This window comes from Arachis hypogaea, chromosome 6 (genome assembly GCF_003086295.3).
Source record: "Arachis hypogaea cultivar Tifrunner chromosome 6, arahy.Tifrunner.gnm2.J5K5, whole genome shotgun sequence".
NCBI classification, from domain to species: Eukaryota; Viridiplantae; Streptophyta; class Magnoliopsida; order Fabales; family Fabaceae; genus Arachis; species Arachis hypogaea.
In genome coordinates this window covers 7,730,155-7,754,811 of record NC_092041.1, presented here as the reverse complement: position 1 = coordinate 7,754,811, position 24,657 = coordinate 7,730,155, and the positions used below count along the sequence as shown (strand labels likewise).

Sequence of the window (24,657 nt, the reverse complement as noted above, 5' to 3'; positions counted from 1 at the left end):
TGAGGACCGGGGAATTGAATTATTATTATTAAACATAAACAGGCTAGCATGCAAACATGTCAAGCACTCATTTAAGTTTCCCTTCTGAATACAACACATGCTGTGTTCCAGTTTTCTTTCTATTATTAAAACCATCCATTTACGAAACTTGCATTTATAAATATACATCGCTATCCTTCTCAGCTTCTTCAACAATAATTATCATTAAGGTACACCTTCAAATTGCCACAATTTTTATTTTCAAACGAATAAAATTAGTTAATAATTACCTAACAAAAATTTCACACACCTTTCAAGTTTTATAAATGGTATGTATATCCAGAAATTAAAACACAATTAAAATTTATATTCACTAATTTTTATTCTTTTCTTCCTAAATTAAAACAGTATATATGCCTGGCCTTATTTGGTTGCCATTTTTCTCCTATTATTGCCAATTATTACCTTGTCCACCATTCCACATGTAAGGTTGGTTACGTTGACGCCCTTAATTCGGATGCAAATGTCTGAAATGTTTTGAAATTATTGGAAATTCAATATTTACAGATATAATTACCGGTTCAACGAATATCAACCGTTCGTATTTCGTGTTTAATAAGAACGAGATACATTCATTATTATATGGCACATACTAAGGATGATATATGCATGTGTTTAAGTAACTCGTTATTTGTGTGCACGTGATAGGTTTGGGACAAAAAATTTTAACTATATAAAGAGTTTATTCATGCTCATTCAAACAAATTTCATTTTAATTTTCTCTTTATATTCTCTTAACATGTCTAATAGTGAATATATTGTCATGAGTGCTTATGCAAACAATTGTATTAAAAATATTGATAAAAGAATTGTGTTTGAATCTTTTAACTCCATGTTATTTCGAACTCTTTAGATTGATACTCTTAAAACTCTGATGATATATGAATGAAGATGTGGGGGTTGTTTATGGCCGGAGGAAGGTTAGGAGGATTCGGTAGAAGTTCTTCATATTCTTGGCAAACCGAGATTTTAAATTCAAGTTTTTTTTAGATTGTAGGTGATGACCATGTAATATAATAAAAACGTTGAGTATCGTCAGATTTATTGTTGAAATTAGTGTCGGATTTTTTGACAGAAAACAGAAAAAATTTGTCGTCATAAAAAATTACCGTCGGAATAAATTTTCTGTCGCTAAATTCGACAATAATTGTTAGCGCGAATACAGAAGTCACGTGCGCCAATTCTACTGTCTAATTTTGCGACGGAATAATCCAACGGTATCTTCATTTAATAAAACGCATCGCTTTGGTGATTTATCGTTGGATTAATTCGATCGTAAAATTGGGGCTAAATTCAAGCGTGAAGCCCTTTTCCCTCATTTGTATGATGCCGTTCTCTCTTTCCTCTCTCTTTCTCTCTCTTCTCGTCTGCTCTCACAGCCGCTATGCAGCACTCATCGTGGCCATCTCCAGAGCTTGTCGTCGACATCGCCACGACGCCTGGAGCACCCGTTGTCACTATCACTGCACGCACTCATTGAATCTGTTTCTGTTGTCCTCGTTGTTCTATTGCCGGGATAGGTGTTCAACTCGCCATCACCGCCGCCTCTGTCACCACAAAATATATATGAGACTACAGCCATTATCATCAAATTGGTTTGTTAGGATGATTATTATATTTTTTCATATTATTTTGTGAGTTTAATATTTTACTAGAGTTGTTGTTAATTAAGTAATTAAATTTGTTTAATGAAGTATGTTATGAGTAGTTGTTGTGTTAATTTAATATAAGTAAAAAAATTAAATTTTGCATGTCTCTTGTTAGTTTGGTTAAATTAAAAATTAGGTTTTAATTAATTGCAATAATGAGTTTTACCTATTTTTTTAAATTAGTTTTTGAATTAGTTTCAACTTGTAAATTTAATAAGTATTCCTTTTTATTAGTGTGGTGCTATTTTCTCTAAGCTTAATTGGAGTTTTCTTCTTTTCTTGTCTGTGCAGTAATATTCAAAGTTGATTTTCTATCTCTGAATATAATGAATTGTTTAAATTTCATGTTAGACTTACTTTTCCTATGATAGAGTTTTAGGACAGAAGTGGGAGAAGGTCGCATAGTGGCGCCTTCTCGAAACCTTGTTTGCTGAAAAATTGTGAAGTTATAAGGGGTTGCACACTAGAACGGTTAGGATTTGATGTTTTATTGAATGCCTGTATGTTAATTAACTTATGCATATAGTTGTTTCCTATATGAAAACTGTTATATTTATTTGATGGATTTCGCTGAATTAAGGATAAGTTCTGCTGAATTATCGTTTAAATTGTTTGAAACGTGTTTGGTTTGTCAGAAAATGATAATTGTATTCAGCGGAAGATTCTAATTACAGGGGACACTCTGCCGAATTTTTTAAAAAATTTAATAATTTTTATTGTTCATTGAATTCTAGGATGTGTGTTTCAATATGATTCCAAGTCATCGTCTATGGATATATGAGAGGGGGTTACGATGGCCGGAGGATTTAATACCCAAATTCTTAGGGGATTGACACGTTTTCGCGCATGTCTTCAGCATAAAATCATTTATGTCTGAAGGGATATCTAGGTGTCTGTGTCAAAAGTGTTAGCTGACTAAGTGGTTAGGACATGTGGACATAACGCTTCACTTCTACCATAATGGGTTCAATGATGGGTATTGGATGTGGATGGAAACAAAGAAGTGGACGAGCAGAGAATTAACCGGTCTGCCTCAAATTTGAATAGGTTTGGTTGTCAATCAATGAGGGTCCGGATGGTGAGAGACCTAAACATGGATAAAATGACTTGGGAGGCTAACCAAGAAAGATACAATGAGATAGTGTGCAATGCAACATATGTTATGAAATTGGAAGAGGTTGAAGAAGAGCATAACCCAGAAGCGAAGATATTTTAGCATTTGTTAGAATCTACTGCGAAACCTTTGTACGAGGGACGCGTTCATTCGAAGTTGTCTGCCTCTGTTAGAATGATGAATATTAAGTCAGAGTCAAATCATATCCAAGAGTCTTTTGATAAGTGGGCCACCCTTTGTAACGAACTAGTACCTGTAAGGTCAACTGGTATCCCCTGAAACCACTACAAAGCAAAGAAGCTAGTTTTGAAATTGGGTCTAAATGCAGTGAAAATTGATTATTGTTTGAATGATTATATGATGTATTACAAGAGAATGCAAACTTTAATAAATGCAGATTTTGTAGATCACCGAGGTTCCAAGTTGAGGGAGAACAGATTGGTAAATGCCGGTTAAAGAGAATTTCAATGAAACAGATGTACTACTTGCCCTTAATGCATCGATGAGTTTAGCCCCTCACATGGCCTGACATAGTTGTAACAAGAGAGATAGTGGAATCATGACGCATCCGTCATACGGACAAGCTTGGAAGCATTATGATTGGGCCCATCCTACTTTTGCGAGTGAGCCTAGGAATGTTAGGCTACATTTTTGTTCTGATGGGTTTGTAACGAAGGCCAATTTCAGTAATGTGTATTCTTGTTAGCCCGTAGTCGTGACACCTTATAACCTGAGTCCCAAAATGTGCATGAATCACTCATACATATTCTTAACTTGTATCATACCTAGTTTCAACAATCCAAAAGTCAAAATAGATGTCTTTTTACAGCCCTTAGTGGATGAGTTATAAGAATTGTAGATCCATGGAGTACAAACGTATGATATTTCGATGAAGATAAACTTCTGGCTGCGAGCGGCATTGATGTGGACCATTAAAGACTTTCCTGCATATGGCATATTGTCAGGTTCGTCCACTCAGGACAGAATGGAATGTCCCAATTGCATGGAGGATACAAAGGCATTTTGGTTGATGAATGATGATAAAAATTCATAGTTTGATTGCATGAAGGATACAAAGGCATTAATGGGTAGCTAGAGAAATAATTTAGACAAGAAAAGAGTGCAGATTTTAAAATTGAAAATAAATGAGATGCATGTGAATGAACAAGTATTTACAAAAATTATATAATCACCCATCTTGAAAAAATATCTAATTACAAAATAGTCTTATTTTAGTTAAAATGTTAATTTTTATTGGATTAAATTAATTCAAACTAAAATTAAACATCCAATTAAAATGAGCCATGTCATAAAAAATAATTTACATATCTAAAATAGAACTCACTTTATTTTGTTTATTTAAAAACAAATTAAATCCATACAACACATGCTCCGGTTTTTTTTGTATAATTGTATCATTAAAAACGAATCATTTACTAAAGTTGCATATATAAATATACATGGCTATCCAAGCTACTAATGAAGCCCTTCTCTTCCTCAAGAATAATTATGATTAACACACACGGTAAATTTAGTTGCTGCTGCTGCCACAACTTTTATTTTGAGAAGAATAAAAATAGTTAATACTTACCTAAAAAAAAAAAATTGCACATTTAAAAATTAAAAAAATGATATGAATATGCAGAAGTTAAAACACAATTAAAATGTATATTGACTAATTTTTATTCTTTTCTTCCTAAATTAAAACACTATATATACCTGGCCTTATTTGGTTGCCATTCTACTCCTATTATTGCCAATTATTATGTTGTCCACCATTCCACATGTAAGGTTGGTTACGTTGATGCCCTTAATTCGGATACAAATGTCTGAAAATGTTTTGAAATTATTGGAAATTCGAGTTTGCAAAATTTGTCTGTTTTTTTCCTGAATTATATACTTAATTTTGCCCTTCATAGAAGCATATCACATCGGGCGGTTATAGATCTAGTTGACTTGTGGACCAGAAAATGCCAATAATCACTTACTATCTCTGTATCCCAATAACGCTTCTTTTACAAATAAAAAAATAATACTATTTTCCAACTATGAATTATTGTTAATTAATGAATTTTATTATTGAATGTTCGTTATTTTACAAATGAAAAATAATACTATTTTTCCAACTTTGAATTATTGTTAATTAAAAGGAGAATTGAAATTTTTATTACATCATGCATACAATCACATGAGCAGATAATAAACTTTGGAGAAAAAATTTAAAACAGTTCATTAAAATTATTTCAAAAGACAATGAGACTTTTGACAAAAAAAAAAACTCAACTCGACTTCTAAACTTTATTTTTATGGAATTGATTAGTCCATGTGCCAAAAAAAAGTTAATATTATTTTTTTTAACAGAGCTAATCAGATCCAAAAAAAATGAGTTGAGTGCTTTGTTTTTTTTTTCTTAAAAATCGAATTTTTTATTTTTAATATTGGAGTGGTAGTGGTGTTTTTTTAAAATGTGGATTGTTGGGGTGTTATACTTAAATGTGGGATCGTTTAATTAGAGAAGTAGAAATCGGACCGTCCGATTTATTAGAGGTGTAGAAATCGGACCGTCCGATTTGTAGAAGTGCAGAAATTGGACCGTCTGATTTGTGGGAGGTGCAGAAATCGGACCGTCCGATTTATAGAGGTGCAGAAACCGGACCGTCCGATTTGTGGGAGGTACACAAATCGGACCGTCCGATTTGTGGTAAAAAAAAAAATTTTAAGGTACAGAAATCGGACCCTCCGATTTCTGTACTTCCATAGTTTTAAAAATACCAAAAATTATAATGTTAAGGTATATCACCACTTCTACTTTCATAACAAAAAAAATTAGCCTTAAAAATCTCGTTGTTCTTTCAAAATAATTATCAAGAGTTGGGTGACTATTCACTCTAAACTTCGTAGTACTGAGGTCAAGGTACCCAACGGTTACCGTTGAAACTGAACTTATCTTTATTACCTTGAGTGTGTGAAGAATCCGAGTAAAATCATCATAACAATTAGTTTAACTGTTTAAGTCTATTGCGTTTTGGTTCAACTATTTAATTTGTGTTATTAGTCTATCTTATCCCAATTTATTTATTAGTTCAGCTAGATACTCCTATAACATATAGTATATTTTTATTTGAATCATATATAATTGAATTTGTTGCAATAAACTGTATTAGCACTGCCTTAACCAGAAACCCGAAAAGGCTGCATTATATATAGTAATGTGAAAAGTGGGACCATTTATGTTATGTTATTAATATAGTTGCACCACCTAACTGCTTGATATCAGAATTATATTGGTACGAGTCATTATTATTTATTTATGAAATGAAGACAACTCTGATTTAGTTGTAATTCTAATAATCGCCAAACATTCCTCTTGATAATTAGTGACGATGTGAAAATAACATTAAACCGAACTTCTTAATTATTGATATTCCGCAGCCTAATTAAGTTGTTACTTAATTTGACGCACTATTTAACGCTCTTCAACCAATTCATGAAAATATATAATGAATTTGTTAATTTGTTTCATCTAACAACTAACTAAAATGATTATGGCAAAAATAATTGTGAGAATTAATAGCAATATTGTTAGTTGATGAAATACTAAATGTATGTGGAGTCTTATTCTAAAGTGTTATGTAAGTAGCAAGCGAAGCTAAATTATTATTACGAGGGATCCAATACTTGTTGGTCGAGAATATTAAATAATAAAAAAGCTTATTCCCAACTTAGGATTCTCTTAAAGGTGCCACTTTGCCAGGGTGGCCATTAAATATTGCTTATTGCTTGTACAATACAAGAAGATCCTCATTTACATATATAATTAATTAATTAATAAATGGGCAATCTTAGTGGTTGATTAAACAATAAACTTTGGGGGATTAAAATTAAAATTAAAATAGATGATTGATGGGAAACGCTTCCATTCTCAAAGACATGTTTGGACACAAGGAGGCAGAGTGTGACGTTAGGCCCTAAAGATTCCCTAATCAAAACTACCCTTCGTGGATAAGGTTTTTTCTTTGCTCTCTGCACTATGCTCTTTTCTTTAATTTGGCGGCACAATAAGTCACTTACTTTCATTCGGTTAATATCGAAAATATTCCTTTTAAGATTGTAAATTAATTTATTATTATATATTTTAAAAATTAATTAAAAAAGTTAAATCTTTCAAAAATATAATACACGATCTTTGAAGAATTATTTTGATTATTAGTGTTAATTATTATTTGCTATATGAGTTAATATCTTTAATTATTGTCCAAAATGGGTAAAATGTGGTTATATATTCAAAGTATAGTCTGCTAAAGTTCAGGGAACCTCTGTGGGAAGCACGTGTCTTGTGGATGGAATTTCACGTGAACATGGTGACCCATGTGCACACTGCATTTGCCTTTGAAACTATATAACATAACTTATTAGCTTAGCTTCAATGAAATAATTATATGCCCAACAAGGCCAGCTTAATCAAGTTGTATTCTGTTCTCTTCATATCTGCATCAAAATTCAAATTCAAATTTAAATTTTAGCCACATTATTGTATGCACAAATTAAAATTTATACATCTTCTCAAATGATATATTTAACGGTTATACTGATCATTTTAATTAGTTTTTGGTAAACATTATACTGAATTAGATCTGATTGGTTAAGAAAGCTAATTAATGTCAATAGTATAGTCAATCATATATTATTCTTCTGGCTTCTTGGAGAAACCGGAAAATTAAAATGGGGGAGAGGTTGAGCTTTAAACAATTATATCCAAACGAGATAAAGTAGTAATTATTATTAGTAATTAATTAATCAAAACAAGTTCGAAGCTGGTCAATTTGAATATTTTATTAAGACATATTCTGTTATTCCGAATTTCCGATGCTCATGATGAAATCAATCAATTGATTAGTATGTCCAGATTCCAAACACGGCGATTGACAAGGAGAATTATTTGGCTTCAAGCATGCAACTTCTAGATAAGCTACGATTATTCTCCATAACAATATTATTTACAAATTTAATATTCTTAAGGATTATATATATGTGTAATGGAATTGAAATCTTGAATGAAAAATAGAAAATAGGGTCAACTGAATTTTATGGGATGTAGGACATTGACAATTCATATAGGCCCTCTTGCTTGATCACCCATTTACCAGTTAATTCGGCTGACCCAATTCCCATAAATTAGACTTCAACATATATTAATAATGCATGGATATGGAATCCCATAATAGTCGCCATCACGTGATTCAATAGCATTAAGCTGAATAGTGCATGTATGTAAGTGTTAGCTTTTAATTACGGTCATTGAACAACAAAAAGAGATTAATGAGAGGCGTATCATATTCATATAACCCCAATAATTGGAAACAAGTATAGTGTGTTAAAGTAAGCGTGAAGATTAAGAGAACGATTCGATTCATATGCCACATGGCATATGCATTCATGAAACTGACATACTCCTAACCCTAATCAATAAGAACCTTCTCTTTATCTTTGCTAAAGGCTTATTATTAGCCCTCTGATGAGTAACAACAATTTTGGTATAGAAAAAAGAAGAAAAGCTCTTTCTTGTCACACTGATTTATCTGTCTAGCAAGCTAGCTACTTTGCTTGCTTTGCCCTCTGCCCTGTCATCTATCCCCTTATTCCTTTTGCTTACGGGAAAGAAAGAAAGAAAGTGAAAGGATTAAAAGGCCATGCAACAACAACTAACACTACTACTTACATATCAATATGGATCGACCCAGCTTCAAGTATAGGTTTTTGGAAAAGAGAAACTTGAATTCAAAGTCAAGCATCACTTTAATTTATTCTACTAGTTGTTGTAGTAGTAAATCCAATTAAGTAAACATTCTGTGCCGGCCGATCCAAGACATTAATGCATAATGCACTTACACCTAGCTATATAGTTAACAAAATTAAAAGAATTCAACTCGTATATATCCACTTAACTACTGGTACTATATATATTATTACACCAAGTCAAAAGGCAATTCAAACGTGCAGGCCCATTTATTTCTTGGTACTGCTAACTGGTAGGTTGTTATAGTCATCGTTGCATGCAAGTCATTCAATTTTGCTACTCACTCTTTATATTTACTTAACTATGCATAATTGCATCTATTGGTATTCGCGCGTGGTAACAACATTCTCAACCCAAAAAATAATGCTCTGCTTTATTCTGTTGCCGGAAATAAATATTGATTGTACAGTTGTAACTTATTCCATTTATTGTTCTCTCATGTACAATCACTTTCACGAATCTATAACTAATCCAACTTCATTCAAGTTTGGTTGCAAAAGAGAAAATAATGGTAATAATATGCAGGGAACAGAAGCAAGGTCCATGTAACTTGTTCTTGCAGCAACAATATGATTCATATCAAGAACATGGATATCTTATTGCCAAATACCAATCTGTTTAATCAAACTTACAATTACAATGATAATCCCCATATCCTAAAGGAGAAGAGAGTTCTAGAATACAATTCTTTGGATGAATCTATGAACAGTTTGCCTTTGCACTATGAATAATAGACAATGATTTAAGACTTAATAATCCCAAGTGCTTGTGCTTGAAGTGAAATTGAGTGCTTAACGTCATCACCAATATGAAGACTATGTTCCCCCATTGGGATTCTCCTAATCCCGGACTTGTCCACTACACTAAGCAGCTTGCACACGTGGATCTTGATTTGGACTTGCTGTTGGGCCTGTGCAGGGACATGGACTTTCTCGAAGCCCACAAGTTGCTTCTGTGGAGCCCAATTACCACCCCCTGCAGGGGGAGCTGAGAACACTAACACTGTGTGAGTGCCATCTCTTGAGCCCATATTTTTAACGTCCACGTGAATGGTGATGGAGAGCTTCCCACACCGTGCATGAGTCACTCTAATTGCCTTGTTCCCCAAGTTTGTGTTGTTTGTACGGCGGTGTCCATCCACTGGAACTGACACCAATTTGGGTGCACTAGCTACTCTATGAACAAAATGGGTGTACGTAAGCCCATGTCCAAATGGGTACACCACTGGGCCCTTGTAGAATCTGTATGTCCTTCCTGGGTATGATGGGCTTGATCTCATTGCCATGTTTGTCATTGCCAAGTTTCTAAGGTACTCTTGTGGGTACCATGTCATAGGCAGCTTACCTCCTGGGTTGGAACTTCCAAACAAGATATCCGCAATCGCGGTGCCACCGGCTTGGCCCGGATACCCGGCCCATAAGATGGCAGAAACTCGAGGATCGTTCTTCGCAAAAGTGATGTCCACAGGCCCACCGGACATTAACACCAAAATTGTTGGGCCTCCTGAGGCTGCTGCTACTTTTGAAATGAGATCTTGTTGGTGGCCCGGTAAAAGCAAGCCAACCCTGTCAACGGTTTCAGCTTCAATTGATTGGTCCAGGCCCATTATTAAAACAGTTGCATCTGCTTGACGGGCTGCTTCTATAGCCGGCCCAATTTGCTTGTCATCAATACAAGCGACTTTGTCACAACCCATATGATAATCTGTTTGTGCATATCTCATAATTCCTTGTAAGGGGCTTGTGTATCCGCAAGCAATACCCGCATAGTTGCCGATCATTGTGGCAGTGACATTAGAATTGGGCCCAATGACAGCGACGTTTTGGTGACGCTTTGGGGAGAGAGGCAAAGAGGGGCCATCATTCTTAAGGAGTACGATTCCTTGCGTGGCGGCCTCAAGGGCTAGTTGTTGATGGGCCGGGCTGCACACATCTCTTGGTCCCAGGTTGCCATATGGTTGGGCCGATGGCTCTCCGTCAAACATGCCCAGCCTCATTTGGACTGAAAGAATATTTGCTAGAGCACCGTTGACATGGGCTTCAGCCAACAAGCCCTTTTTTACTGCATCCTGGGTGTGAAGCCCAAGGAAAGGACCACAATCCAAATCCAAACCAGCTTTGATGGCATCGGCAGCAGCTTCTTCAGGCGTAGAAGTATAGTGTTGGCTGCTATAGAAGACTCCCACAGAGTCACAATCAGATACAATGTAACCATCAAGACCCCATTGGGCACGAACCGTTTTCTTGAGGAGATTGGGGTCGGCGCAAGTGGGGACACCATTCACCTGATTGTAAGAACACATCACACTCGCCACTTTGCCTTCCTTCACACACATCCTGAATGGCACATCAAATGTGTCCTCTATGTCCTGCTTGCTCACCTACACAATACACATCCTCCATTCGGTAATTCCCATGAAAACTTTTGGATTTGTTATCAATTATATTTGAGTCATGTCAATTTGTTATGCTGCAATATTATCAAGTTATCATCAATTATAAGTTGATTAATCTCTAAGCAAGGATAGGGAAATAATATATACAATATTATCTCAAGTCCAATCATCTGACTCATACCCATCCTTATCCACTAATAAAATCAACACAATTCAAGAATCCAAAGTCGAAAACAGCATAAGGAAAAAGGAATACATAATGGACCCACAACTCCTAAGGCTTTCTAAAGTCTTAAAAGGAACATAAGTTATGATATAAATCTTGAATTATAATATCAGCATTAAGAGGATTCCCACAATTCCCATCGCAAATAAATTTCGATGTCAACTTGTTAACATTAGTATAGTATGAGGCACCACACATGCGTTACTCGTTCAATAAATCACCGATACAAACTTACAAAATCAAAACATAAATACTATTTTTAAAATCAGTTATTATATATTTATATATTTATATATTTAATATATAAATATATATAATTTAATTTATTTTTAATATATATTTTATATTTTGATATATTTTTTATATTGATAATCAATTTTGATGTAGCTAGTATGCTTGAATTTAGAATCACGTACCTATTCACGTGTAACATAGTAAAGATAGGGAGGTGCCGCACCATAACATAATAATCAATAAACAAAAAATATTAAATGATGCGGACCTGTGCGTTAAAGTGGAAGCGATCCACACCGTTCCAATTATCAAGATCATACGCGGTGAAGTGTTTGCAGCAAGCAGCGACCTTCAACCGGTTACCGTCTGCTCCTTGTAGGCCCCTCACATAACTAGCAGCATATCTACCGGCTAAGACAGGGTCCTCACCGGGAGTTTCTTGTCCACGGCCCCACCTAGGGTCCCTAAAGATGTTCACGTTGGGGCTCCAGTATGTTAGTCCACCTGTTCCTCCGTTATACATTGCCCTTGCTTCGTCCGAGACAACCTGCGCAACCATTACCCATTAATTAAGGATATAAATAATCTTACATTACACTTTTGTATAGTACCTCATTCACAAAGTTTTCTTGCATTACATTTTTTTTAGGATAATGATAATAGAAGATCACAATTTTTCTTTTTATTTTAACTTTTGAACATTTAACTTATACCTTATCCAAAACTTTATTATTATTATTATTATTATTGGCTAATGGCTATAGCTATTGATATACTTAGAAAATTGAGTGCTGACTGCTGGTGCATTATTAAACTGGCAGGATATGTGCAAGTTGCTCAAGGGAAGTGAGACAACTCAATAAACAGGCCATAAAGACAATGAATGATATTGCAAGTTGAGGTGAACCAATCACTGAGCAAATCAAAATCTAAAGAGAGAAAGATTCGGTTAATGTAGTAATAAAATACCATCTCATATAGGAAGCATTTCTCATGTACTATGATATTAGGTGTTTTAGTATTTTTAGTTATTGATTTTAATTATGCATATATTTTATAATTAAGATTAATAGTTAAAACCAATTTATTATGAGAAAATAACTAAAAATATTAAAATACCTGAAAACATAATACATGTAAAATGCTTCAAATAGTATAATGTTAGTTTCTAAATACCTTATTTTTTACATGTTAACAAGATCCTATTTCTTTTCCTTTTTATATATTTTAATTTTCTGAGTCATCATGGAATTTGGAGCCACTGATTTGCAATTATTCTTGCCCCATTGATGATGATGAGCAGAATAGTAAAACTAGATATAAACGATGAGCAAAATTCCAGGCACAGAGTTACACATTTTATAGTCAACAAGGACATAGGTTTTAAAGGTGCTCTGTTTCTTGAATGGCTGGACTACTGTCATTGCTATACGGAAATGTTCTTGACCATTTATGTGGGCGGGAAATATAGATTAAAAAATGGAAATATTTAATAATAAAAATATTAGTTAAAAATAATCAGAATTTATTTTATTTAATATTCCTTAATTATTTTGATATTTTTTGTCTCTGTTAAAAAAAATATGAGGATTATTTGATAAAAATATATAAGTTATCATGTATTTTATATTGATGCTCAATTATTAATGCATTTAAGTAACACACTTTATTGCAATTTGCTACTGTGAAGTGTGAACCACTGTTGCACCAGCTCACCCAACACTCACCAAGTTACCAAACTTTCATTAAAAAACAAAACAGTGATATGATGAAGAGAAGGACAAACAAAGCAAAAGTGAGGCACTTTCTTCGGGAAGATAGCATTAAAAAAGGGTCCCTAGGTATTTTATCTATTCCTACTTATATATGTATATATTATCAGTTTATCACTCTAATTTTTTTTCTTTTAAATGAACTTTACTATAAGAACACTTTTAAGATACATGCAAGCTAAATATTTAAAGGAAAAATATAATACAAAATTGTAAATTTTAATGTATTAAATAGTAAAAAATCTACTTATTTGAATGTGGAACTTGATGTACCAAACTAAAAATGTGAAATCTCTAACTTATATATTTGAAGTTAGCCAATAATTTACTTATTTTCATACATGGAAAACCGACTAATTCAAGCAATTAAGCTAAGTTCTATTAATTTCTTACATGTCTTATTTTAAACTTAGGACTATGGTTATGATTTAAAGGGAAATAAGAAATGATGTAACCTGTCCAATGGCCTCCCACAAAGAGGCATTGAAGGAAGCAGCGGTAGTGATGACTTGAGGGAAGCTGGTGGCGCCAGGGAACTCCCCACCAAACCTGGTCCCGGGCCCCACATTTGACACCCCATGAAGCGCCTCCGACCACCACTCGTACCCTTTCATCCCAAGCCTCGGAACTGCCGCCGCATTGTCCACCAGCAACCCCACCTTCTCCTCTAACGTCAGCCTCCCAATCAAGTCCCTCACCCTCTCCGTTATAGGCAGACTTGCCTTGCAGAAGGGTAAGTCATTGGTGTTGCTGTTCTTTGGGTCACACGCGAATGGGTCACGTGACTCTCCCGTGTAGCCCAGAAGAAACAGCAACACCAACACGCTAATGAGATTGAGGAGTGAAAATGGAGAAGCCATTTTGGTGAAATGAAAGTTACAACCGTTATGGAGGCTTGGTTAATGATTTTGTTGCGGAATGGAGAACATTATATATATAATGGAGAGAAGAAGTGGCACTGTGCCATCTTGATGATGTAATACACTGACCTAGCTACTATCTTAATTGGTCCATTGATGATTTGGTATTTTTTTGAGTTATGTTTGTTCCTTTTTTTAATATTAAAAAGAAATGAAATTAATGAGGAAAATATGATCAAGCAACAAGTTGCATTGCATTTCAATAAAGTTGGTCTGGGCCATCCAGTTACAAAGAAAAGGGATATATAATCGAGTGGATTTAAGTGTCTAAGGAAAAATTAACCACCACCGCAATCTACCTGCCACTTTTGAAGCAACCCCAAGCAGGCAAGCACTATAACTATATATATGTTTAATTATTTAGAATACGGCGGCGTTAAGACTTGTTTAATGTTTTAACATTTCTGACACCATAAATATTTTATTTAAATATTGTTTATATATTAAAATTAATTATTATATATTTTATATTAATAATTAACTTTAAATAGCTGATTTGAGTTTATTTTTAATCTTGTATTCGACATAATGCGCATTGTTTATGTTAGCTTCAACTTTACTCTGCCATCCACAATACTTACCCGCTTATTTAACTTCTTTCCTGAGATTTCTAATAAAAATTAGTAGTAGTTCTTGATTCAATTGATCATGTATCATTAATATATATTTATATATATTTTTAAATGAGTGTCCGTTTTTCAAATCTAGAATATATTTAAAAGTAAAATATTATTTTGATTCTTAAAATATGGATTAAATTGTAATTTGGTCTTTAATATTTTAAATGTCTTATTTTAATCTTAAAAAAATTTAAATATTTTATTTTAATTTAAAAAATTTTAAACAAATTTAATTTTGTTCAATTATTAAATTTGATACAAACAACTAATATATTTAAGAACAATAATAATATTTTATTTTAGTACATAAATAAAATCATTTCACCAATAATTACTTACATAAAATTTTTTTCTTTTATTCTAAAGTATTGATTATTAATTAATAAGATTTAAGATTTGTTTAAGATAGAGAAAAAGAAAGTATTATAAGAAGATTTTGGTTATGTTTTTTAAATAAAAAAATATGACTTAACAATAAAATATTGTTAATATAATGTTTACATCACTCACTTTTTTAACTATTTGTGTAAAAATAGTAAGCCAATATTAAAACCGTTTGAATTTTTTTGGGATAGAAAATTAGAAATAGGACATTTAAAATATTAAATACCAAAATAATACTTTATGTTATATTAAATAAAGAGTAAATATTTAATTTGATTTCAAAAAAATTAGGTTGGATATTTTACTCTAAATCAAATTTTTATTTTCTATAAATTTTTTAAAATGATTTTTCGTAAGACAAATTAATCACTTTGTTATTCAAAAAGGACAATCTTTTGTGACTAAAAGGATTAATTTATCTTATAATAATATTTTTTTTAGATCTAATTAGTTTATAAAAAAATTGTACATTAGGCGCTTATTTATCATATATATATTTAAAATTTGATTAAAAGTAAAAATGACCAAATTATTCTTGTTAGAAGTAATTCTTAAAAAGTTTATTTTAACGAAAGAAAATTCGTTGAAAACTAAAATGTTCCCTCTAAAATTGATTAGAAACTAATTTGGGAATTTAATTACTATTAAATAAACAAAGCTGCTTCTTATGTTGTTTTGTAACTAATTTGGGTTGGTCGAGTGGTCAACTCATTCGTCCGCTTAAGCAAGTGTCCGGAGTTCGAATCTCGTCTTGTGCACTGTTCGAGCCCATTTATTATTGGCATCTCTAGGCCAGGCGGCATCTATGTTTATCCAAGATTTGGGTTGGGGAATTGGTTTGGTTGTATATAGTTGGTCCTACTTATTAGACATAAATAATCAATTAGGGTGATGGTAGATACAACATATTATTGACTTTCTGTGGTTGAGGGGTTATCTTTTCCGTTTCTTTAGTCTTCTTGTTATACACTTGGTAAGCACTAACTATATATTTTTTCTCTAAGAAAATTATTACGGATTAGGTGATTCAAATTACATGGTTGTTAGATATTATGATCTTGAGAAACAAAGAAGGTCTTGAAAAAAAAAGATATACTCTCAGGAATAATCAACAAGTTTAATTTTACTTTTTATTTCTCTCCATATGCCATGTACTTCAAATCCTCAATGTGGAAAGAACAATTGACATCCAAGCTACAATACATGACATGAAAACCAAGGAATAATGTCAAGTCGTCATTATTATTATTGTTGAGTTAGTTACCAATAGATTCAGTTGCTTTCATAATTTCAATTAATTTTATATAATATTTTTAGTTATGCTGTTAACTTTCTCATGACCTTTTTGTAAAACAGATTGAGTATGGTACACATTATTGATTATTCACCCGGAGCTAACTAAAAAAATAAGATCAAATTAAAGCGTAAAATGAAGAGAATGAGGAGTAATTGATGAGTAGGTATAACTGAATTACAAGAAGTTAGGAGGAGTAATTAACATTTTTTTTTCTTTTGATCTATTGTGTTATAGTTTTGACCCAAATGGAGAGAAAAATTCTTAAAGTAGCTTATGCACAATTCATATTTTCATTTGGCATTTCCATCAAGAATATCAATGATTCAACAGACAACCTCAAATAAACTTGCAACTACGTAAGAAGGTAAACAAATCCGGCTACATCTAACAGCATATTTAAGATACCTATTTTACATTTACAAATATAAGTAGAGATAAAGAAGATATGGCACCGATGTTGTCCCATATCCGCAGTATGTAGTTGTTGTTGGTTAAAACTTGAAAGTAGCTAGCTTCACTTAGAAGTGAGGTTAACTGGTTAAGATTAATTAAAGGGATACGCAGGATGAACTCAGAGCTAGCTAGCTTAGCATTGCTATGTTGGACGGTGAAACTTAATGTAATGACATTATCCAAAGAAATAAAGGAAAAAGCATTGCTTTAAAATTCTACAAGATAGACAGGCATTAATTAACACATTGTTGAAACTTCTTTTTTGTCTTTATGATCTTCTTTTTCTTTTTTGTTAATGTATTGACTTGATAAGCTAAGCTATGCTTAAAAAAGTCGAAATGGAACAGGGTATATCTAATTAATATCAAATTTGGTTATTGAAAAAAGTCGAATCGATCAGCTTTAATTAAAATAGATAAAGTCAAATTTATTTATAAATGAAAAGGTATTAGGTACTAAGAATTTATCTGCCAATTTTTTACAATAATAATTAATTTTAAATTTTTTTAATTTAAAATTTAAAAATTAATTAAGTAAACCAAATAAAAAATATAAAAACATTTCCCTTCTCTCCCACATAAACCACCCCCAACAACACATAGAGACCCTCTCTCTTACCGTAGTGCCGTCCACCATTACAGAGCCATTCTCATCATGATTCACAGTGTCGTCGATCACCACAACGCTCTTCTCGTTGTGATTTATAGTCCTGCTACCATTGCATTGCCGGTCTCGTCATGATTTACCACTATCGTCGCAGTTCTCCTCTACTCGCGATTCGCAGTTCAATGCCGTTACCGTGCGGCTGCACAGACCGATCAAAGACACATCCAGAAAACACATTCACAAAAACACTTCCATTAGACACAGTCATAAAAAAGACACCTCCATTAGAAGTTCAGCCCAGCGTGTGTGGAGGCCGAGCATGGGGGAGGCGGCATCAGGTGGCCAGTCCAGCAGAGAAGGCGACTCGTGGAAAAAAACATGGATAAAGGACTTATGCTGGGAGGGTGGCAGTGCAGCGACGGACAGCTCGGCAAGGATGAAAGTCGACAACGATTTGGGACAGGGACGCCGCCCAAAATGTGTGTGGATGCGCCGGTCAAGACGACGCCTAGAACTGGGTGGAACGACAGACTCCTCGACGACGCAACATTTATGAGGATGCGGAAGTCAATCGGAGTGACAGCAACGACGTTGATCGGAATAGAGCTTGCGAATGTAGCTATGGCATTGGGATCGTTGGTACTGGTGACCATTTCATGTCGTCAATAACTTTACCAACGAATAACGGCACTGCAGCAGGACCAGCAAGTGCAGGAGAAACAAGAAGGGTTCTATGGTGATTTTTTGAAATTTTTTGAAAAGTTAGGTTAAGGTAACTAAAAATGAGTGTTTGAGTGTTTTTTTGTAATTGAATTTTTTTACTATGAAATCCATTTGAATTGATTAGTAGTTGACAGATATTAAGTTGATTAGCTAGCAGGATTCTTTATAAAAGTACAAGTTCAACCTCAGAGATGTTCCTATAGCCTCCTACTTATTGGAACTAAATCATGGCCTTTTAACTACATTTATGAAAATCTTGTAAACATACATGCCCATACATGACATGAAAAGATTAATTATGTATTCATTGTTTTCATTTTATAGCGATAACAATTTCCATATAACTGTCCGGAGATATGTGTTATTTCACTTATTTGAATAATTGTAATAAAAGTTGTCAATGGATGGTAATTAATAATTTCTGTGTTAATAGTTATTAGCAATTACAATGTCAAAACTTACAATTGTAATAATAATTCTTGTCATGTACTCATGTACAGAAATTATTTTCAATCAATAGTATTATATACTTTAGAATAAATAACACATAAGATTAATTAATAATTTAATAAAAGAAGATGACCATTATAATCTCTCAAAATAAATTTCAAAATATTTAACAATGTAAAATATAATCATCATAGTTGTGATGATATTATACTAACATAATTCAATAAAGATAATTTTATATTTTTTATAAATTGTATTATAGTCAAAAGTAATATAACAATTTTTTTTATAATAATTCATATTTGTTTTCTTCTATGAAATCTGGACCTCAACATATTTTTATCGTAAAAAATTTTCATATAAATTTATTGGGAGGTGAAATTTCCAAAGTTTGAAAATTGTTGGTGATTTTTAAAAAGAGAAATGTTAGGAAGTTATTATAATTTATTATTTTTTATCATTACTTAGTCATCAATTTAATTTATTTAGTTTAGTAATCTAACAATATTTTTATCACATACTTTTAAATATTAATAACTAATTGATAACTAAAAACGATAAATTTTAATGGTACTTTAATATTCATTTAAAAAATGAGATGTCAAAAAACTTGTCTTTGGTGAATTATAATTTATTTTAAATTTTTAAAAAGATAATTTGCCGATGGTCAAGCGAAATTTTTTTTAGTATTTTAGAAGTACAGTTTGCTGAGACAAATTATTTTTTTTTATTTTTTAATTTTCAAAATACAAATAGTTAGTCACCTTTGTATTTTTAATTTTTTTTATATTTTAATTATAAGTATAAATAAAAAAAAATTTATCTAACATGTGTCTTGATAAATTTACTATTAATAAAAAATTTTAAATAATTTTATTTAATGAATATAAAATAAATGCATTAAAAATTTAAATTTTTTATATTTTTAATAAAAACTTTCTTAACTTATAAACTTAACACATGTCTTTAGAATACAAGATAAATATACCTTAAATATTATAGTTGTAAAAATTGAATTGAACCGAGCTAATTCGACCAAAAAATTAGTGAACGGAACTTTCAACTTATTCGGTCTAATTTAAGACCGTTTAATAATAAGAATTGGTCAAAGTCGATCAAAACTGATAAAAAATCGATTCAACTAAACCGTTCGAGATAAAATTCAAAAATTAATGAAGATGTGATATAAACACGAGTCCTTTTTATTACTACATGCTCTCCTTGCCACTAAATTAGTTATTCCTAGTTATTTTATATGTTAATTATTAATTTATATAATAAAATTACAAAATAATTTTTTAGATATTATTTTAATTTTATAATAACTTATATTTAAATTAATTATATTTTTTATTATTCATAATTATTAATATAAATATTATTAAACATATATAAATAAAAATATTAAATATTTTATTGATTATAATATAATTATTTTTTATGATATTTATTAATATTATTTTTCAATAAATACATATAATATATAACAATATAATAAATATAAAAATAAAATTATAAATTTTTTATTATGAAAAAAGACTAAAATTTTATATACTTATTTAATAATAATCAGATTATAACTTGTTGATTTTAATTTGTTAAAATTTGATTATTTTTAAAATATTAGTGAATATATGTATTTTAAATTTTAATTTTAAAATTTTTATTATTTTATATTTTTTATTTATATGAAACCAGTTTCTATCAGTTCAACTAATAATTTATTGGTTAAATTAATGAATTAATAAATTAGTAATCTCACTAATTCGATCATCAATTCAGTTTTAACAACTATACTAAATATAAATATAATTTGACTATATAACTTATAACATTTAATTATATTATCTATAAAATTTGATTATAAAAAATGTAAACTTATTAGAGATAAATTTACTACGTACCGTGTAATAAACAAATGAAATTATCACGAGACCTAAAAATAATAATTGATAATAGTAAATTGTAATTACACTTTTGATTATTTCTATATTTAAGCTGTTCTATTTTGGATGAAAAATTAAATGAGTAAAAGTCAGCATATTAATTACCTAGATACATTATTTACAGTTTCGCAACGCATTAAATTTTTTTTTTTTTTTTTTTACAGTCAAGGGCAATTAAATTGGTCCAATCTCAATAAAATCCATTTTCATAGCATGATTTCGTTATTTTTATTCGTGTTCCTTTTTTATATTTTTTTGTACACTTTATTTTTTTTAATTGTTGTTGTTGTTGTTATTGTATTTTATTTTTTTCCTCATCTTTGTCATTTGATATTGTTTTTTTAAGAGAGTAAAATATAAAGAATTATAAGAAATAAAATAAAAAAATAAAAAAAAAACAGCAAAAGATGTGAAAGAAGAAGAAGAATTTTGAGTTATATAGAGTTTATCAGAACAAAAAATACCGAAATTTCTTAATAATAATATGTAAATTTTTAAGTTTTGACTCCGAAATTTTGCTAGAAACACAAAAATATTTTTTTTAATACTGTATTTTTTTATTCTTCTTTCTTTTTTTTTTGTTTTTTATTGTTCTTATTTTTTCTTTTAGTAGCATTACTTCTCATATTATACTTGAATGAATATGTATGTATTATATTGTAATCTTATTTAATTAAATAAATGTAGATTCTTCCTCTTTCTACTAATTTTGTAGTATTATGTGTTTTTTTTAATTTTTTTATTTTTATTCTTATTAAAAGAGTAAAAAAAGAAGAATTATGAGAAGGTAAAATAAGAAGGAGAATGTAACACCCTACCACACTAAGCTTTACGCTTAAGTCGTAAAACAAAGGTGGTGAGGTATTACGACCTCTAAAATAAAATGAGTACATATAATAGCAGAAGAATTATAATATGCTAGGAGCCTTGAAGAAAAGGGGGAAATAAAAATCGCACAATAAAGGCGCTACGCTCAAGGAACGAGTTAACTTACGTGCTAAGAAAATCATAACTATCAAACATAAGATAACAGAAGTAGGAGTAGAATACCAAAGATACAAAATAACAAGCTCCTAACTCAGCCTGCGAAGTCAAGACTGGCCGGAGAATATTTACACATATATACCCAAAATCCAAAAGTACATATACGCAATCCTGCCTCTCCATAAACCTCTAAGAGGATCAAAAAGAATAAGTCATGCGGAGAGAAAGCTAAGTACATATATATACATCATAGCATAACAAAATATCCCAGTAACCACTCCGCTTCAAGAGTCCAGACGCCTAACGAGATGCCTCTCGACCTGCATCTGAAAAACAACAACATAGTATGGAATGAGAACCGGAGGTTCTCAGTATGGTAAAGGTGCCACACACATAATATATAAGGTCCTGGGAATGCCAGAGGCAATCCTAGAACATCGACACTCAGATTATAGAGCTTAAAGTATTAAACAGAAGCCATAAAAGGTGGTTTCCTAAAAATATTTAATCATAACTTAACTTAACCTTAAATCTAAGTCCTATACTGCCATTCCTCCATACCTCCAACTCCATCATGTATTTTCACAGACAAATAGACAGATAAATGCAAACACAAGAAGGTTACAACTACTGCAGGTAACAAATACACATTTAGCATGGCAAATACAGATAGGCACACCCAATTAGAGCACAAGCAAGTAATTCAAGTAATATGCATATGATGCATGCCTGTCCTATGGCTGATGAGGCTCATCTGTCGGTTATCCAGCCAACCCGACAAGTCTGAATTGTCCTTAGACTGTCCCCCGACGTGCATCCCCAAGAGTCTATGCATAGATTTTTCTCAAATAATCAATATTGCTCAATGGGGGTAACATTCCCGGGAATTTATATAGTGCCCGGTCACACTTACGTCGTAGGGTCAACAGAGTATCGAGTTTTCAACCTGGTACACGTGGTGGCAAGCCACGGCACTTAATCCAGGGAATCTCGTATCTCAGATTATTCAAATTCATAAGCCATATAAATAATTCAATTAAAATTCATCAACATCCACATCATTCTCAATCGCATCTCATTCATCATTATACGTCAATCATATTCAATCATTATCCTTCATTATCACATCTCTCATTCCGTCCATCAATAGTTCTAATTCAAAACATAATTCATTCTTTTCCAAATGAATCAAACTTAAAACATGCTCATTTTCTTAATCACTCAAAATCAAACCATATAACCTTTGAATCTTAAATCTTTATAAATAATCATATAAACTAAATCTCTAATTTTTATAGAATTTCGGCAGCATCTCCTCTAAAACTCGGACTTTGCCACCCTTTTCGGGTCCAAACCTGCTTTCTTTTCAATTCAACATACCCTTCCTCATCATCATAACAACCACCACGATAAATCTACCTCAGATAAACAATTAAACTCATACTATATTCAAATCCAACAACCCAAAATTCAACTAAGGATCATAGTTCACAATTCCTGAGCTTTTAACACAAAATACCTCAAATCAATAATTCACCAAATCATTAGTTAATCAACAATAACATTCAACCATAATTCCCTCCAAATTAACATAACAACATTCACCATCCAAAATTAAAAACTAATTATCCAATAAACTTCAACCAATTATATTCATCGACAAATTACTAAATATTAAACATACACCTGCATTCCAACTTATCCTATGGTCATCTAGCCTAAGTTTTCACAGAACATTATATATTAAATGCAAGAAACCTAAACCATACCTTGGCCGATTTCCACGTAACGACCAAAGCTATTTATTCAAAACCAAGACAGCCCCTCAAAACTCAACTAATCCGCTTTCTCCAAGTTCCAGTATTCACAATTTTAAGCTCCAATTATTTATTCACAACCTAATACACATTCATAACACATATATATCCAATTTAATACTCAAAGCTCAAATTCAATGAAAATAAAATAGAATTATCGTATCCTCACCTTACCCAAGCTTCACATAAGCAAGAGTGAACGTTTTTCTCAAGCTAATTGGATCCTAAAACATCAAAAATCAAAGAAATTCAATACCCCTTCTCAAAACTCGAAAATTGGGGGAAAAGAGTGGCTGAGGATATTTAAGGGCTTACCTATAAAATTGTTCCGGTAGAAATGTAAAGCTCGACGCGGTGGACGCGTGGTCGCAAACGGTGCGGCGATCGGAGCTCGGATCGGGAAGTTACGGCGCCTTGAACTTGGAACGAGGGTTCGGACCCCTTTTTCTTCTCCTCCCTGGACGCAAGCTTTCAGCGTCACGTTGCTGAAATGAGGGAGATGCAATGCGTGGGTTCATTTAATAGGTCGGTTCGGTTGGACCGATGGTCCGATTTGGATCCGGTTCAACCGGTTCGGTCCATTCGGTCCAATCTTGGACCGATTTTCTCAAAATTAGTGTCAAAATTTTCGTTTCGATGAGCTCTATCCTAATTTGATATAATATTCACATTTCTAATCCTCCTTATTAAAAACTAATTTATTGACTAATTATTTACTAATTTAACCGGGGTTTACATCCTACCCACCTAATAAAGAATTTTGCCCTCAAAATTCAGATGTAGTCAGTAGTTATCTGAAAAGAGATGTGGGTAATCCTTTCGTATATCTGATTCGAGTTCCCTGGTATGTTCCTCGATACAAGCTCGACTCCAAACTACTTTTACTAATGATACTTCCCTTCCTCGTAATCGTTTAACACTGGTGTCATCAATCCTCATCGGAATTACTGGAAGTGTTAGATCTTCTCTCACTCGGATTGGTTCTGGTTCTAGAACATGACTTGCGTCAGGAGTATAGTTCCGAAGCTGTGACACATGGAACACATCGTGCAAATTCGAAAGATATGGCGGTAAGGCAATTCTATAAGCCACTGGTCCAATTCTCTTCAGAATCTCAAACGGTCCAATATAACGGGGATTCAGTTTCTTGGTCTTAATAGCTCTTCCCACGCCAGTGGTTGGTGTAACTTTCAGAAAGACATGTTCTCCTTCTTTGAATTCCAAAGGCTTT

General features: G+C 32.1%; 1 protein-coding gene and 1 long non-coding RNA gene across 2 annotated transcripts; both read right to left on the bottom strand.

Moving 5' to 3' along the window:
- Positions 1–9,176: 9,176 nt before the first annotated feature.
- Positions 9,177–14,461, bottom strand: LOC112695753 (probable beta-D-xylosidase 2). Its single transcript, XM_025748215.3, has 3 exons — positions 13,682–14,461; positions 11,723–12,001; positions 9,177–10,979 (listed from the first exon to the last, which is right to left on the bottom strand). The coding sequence occupies exons 1-3, from the start codon at positions 14,084–14,086 to the stop codon at positions 9,342–9,344; spliced, it is 2,322 nt and encodes a 773-aa protein (XP_025604000.1). The 5' UTR covers positions 14,087–14,461; the 3' UTR covers positions 9,177–9,341.
- A 7,154-nt stretch (positions 14,462–21,615) lies between these two features.
- Positions 21,616–23,919, bottom strand: LOC140173562 (uncharacterized). Its single transcript, XR_011862849.1, has 4 exons — positions 23,742–23,919; positions 23,596–23,650; positions 23,379–23,507; positions 21,616–21,935 (listed from the first exon to the last, which is right to left on the bottom strand). It is a non-coding gene; the product is annotated as an uncharacterized lncRNA (long non-coding RNA).
- Positions 23,920–24,657: the final 738 nt, after the last annotated feature.

What these genes read in the sequence shown, in the direction of transcription:
- LOC112695753 (XM_025748215.3), bottom strand. Translation starts at nt 14,086, where the DNA reads ATGGCTTCTCCATTTTCACTCCTCAATCTCATTAGCGTGTTGGTGTTG. An exon ending in TGTGGGAGGCCATTGGACAG is followed by an intron (nt 12,002 to 13,681) that starts GTTACATCATTT and finishes ATGGTTGCGCAG; the next exon opens with GTTGTCTCGGACGAAGCAAG. An exon ending in GCTTCCACTTTAACGCACAG is followed by an intron (nt 10,980 to 11,722) that starts GTCCGCATCATT and finishes TGTATTGTGTAG; the next exon opens with GTGAGCAAGCAGGACATAGA.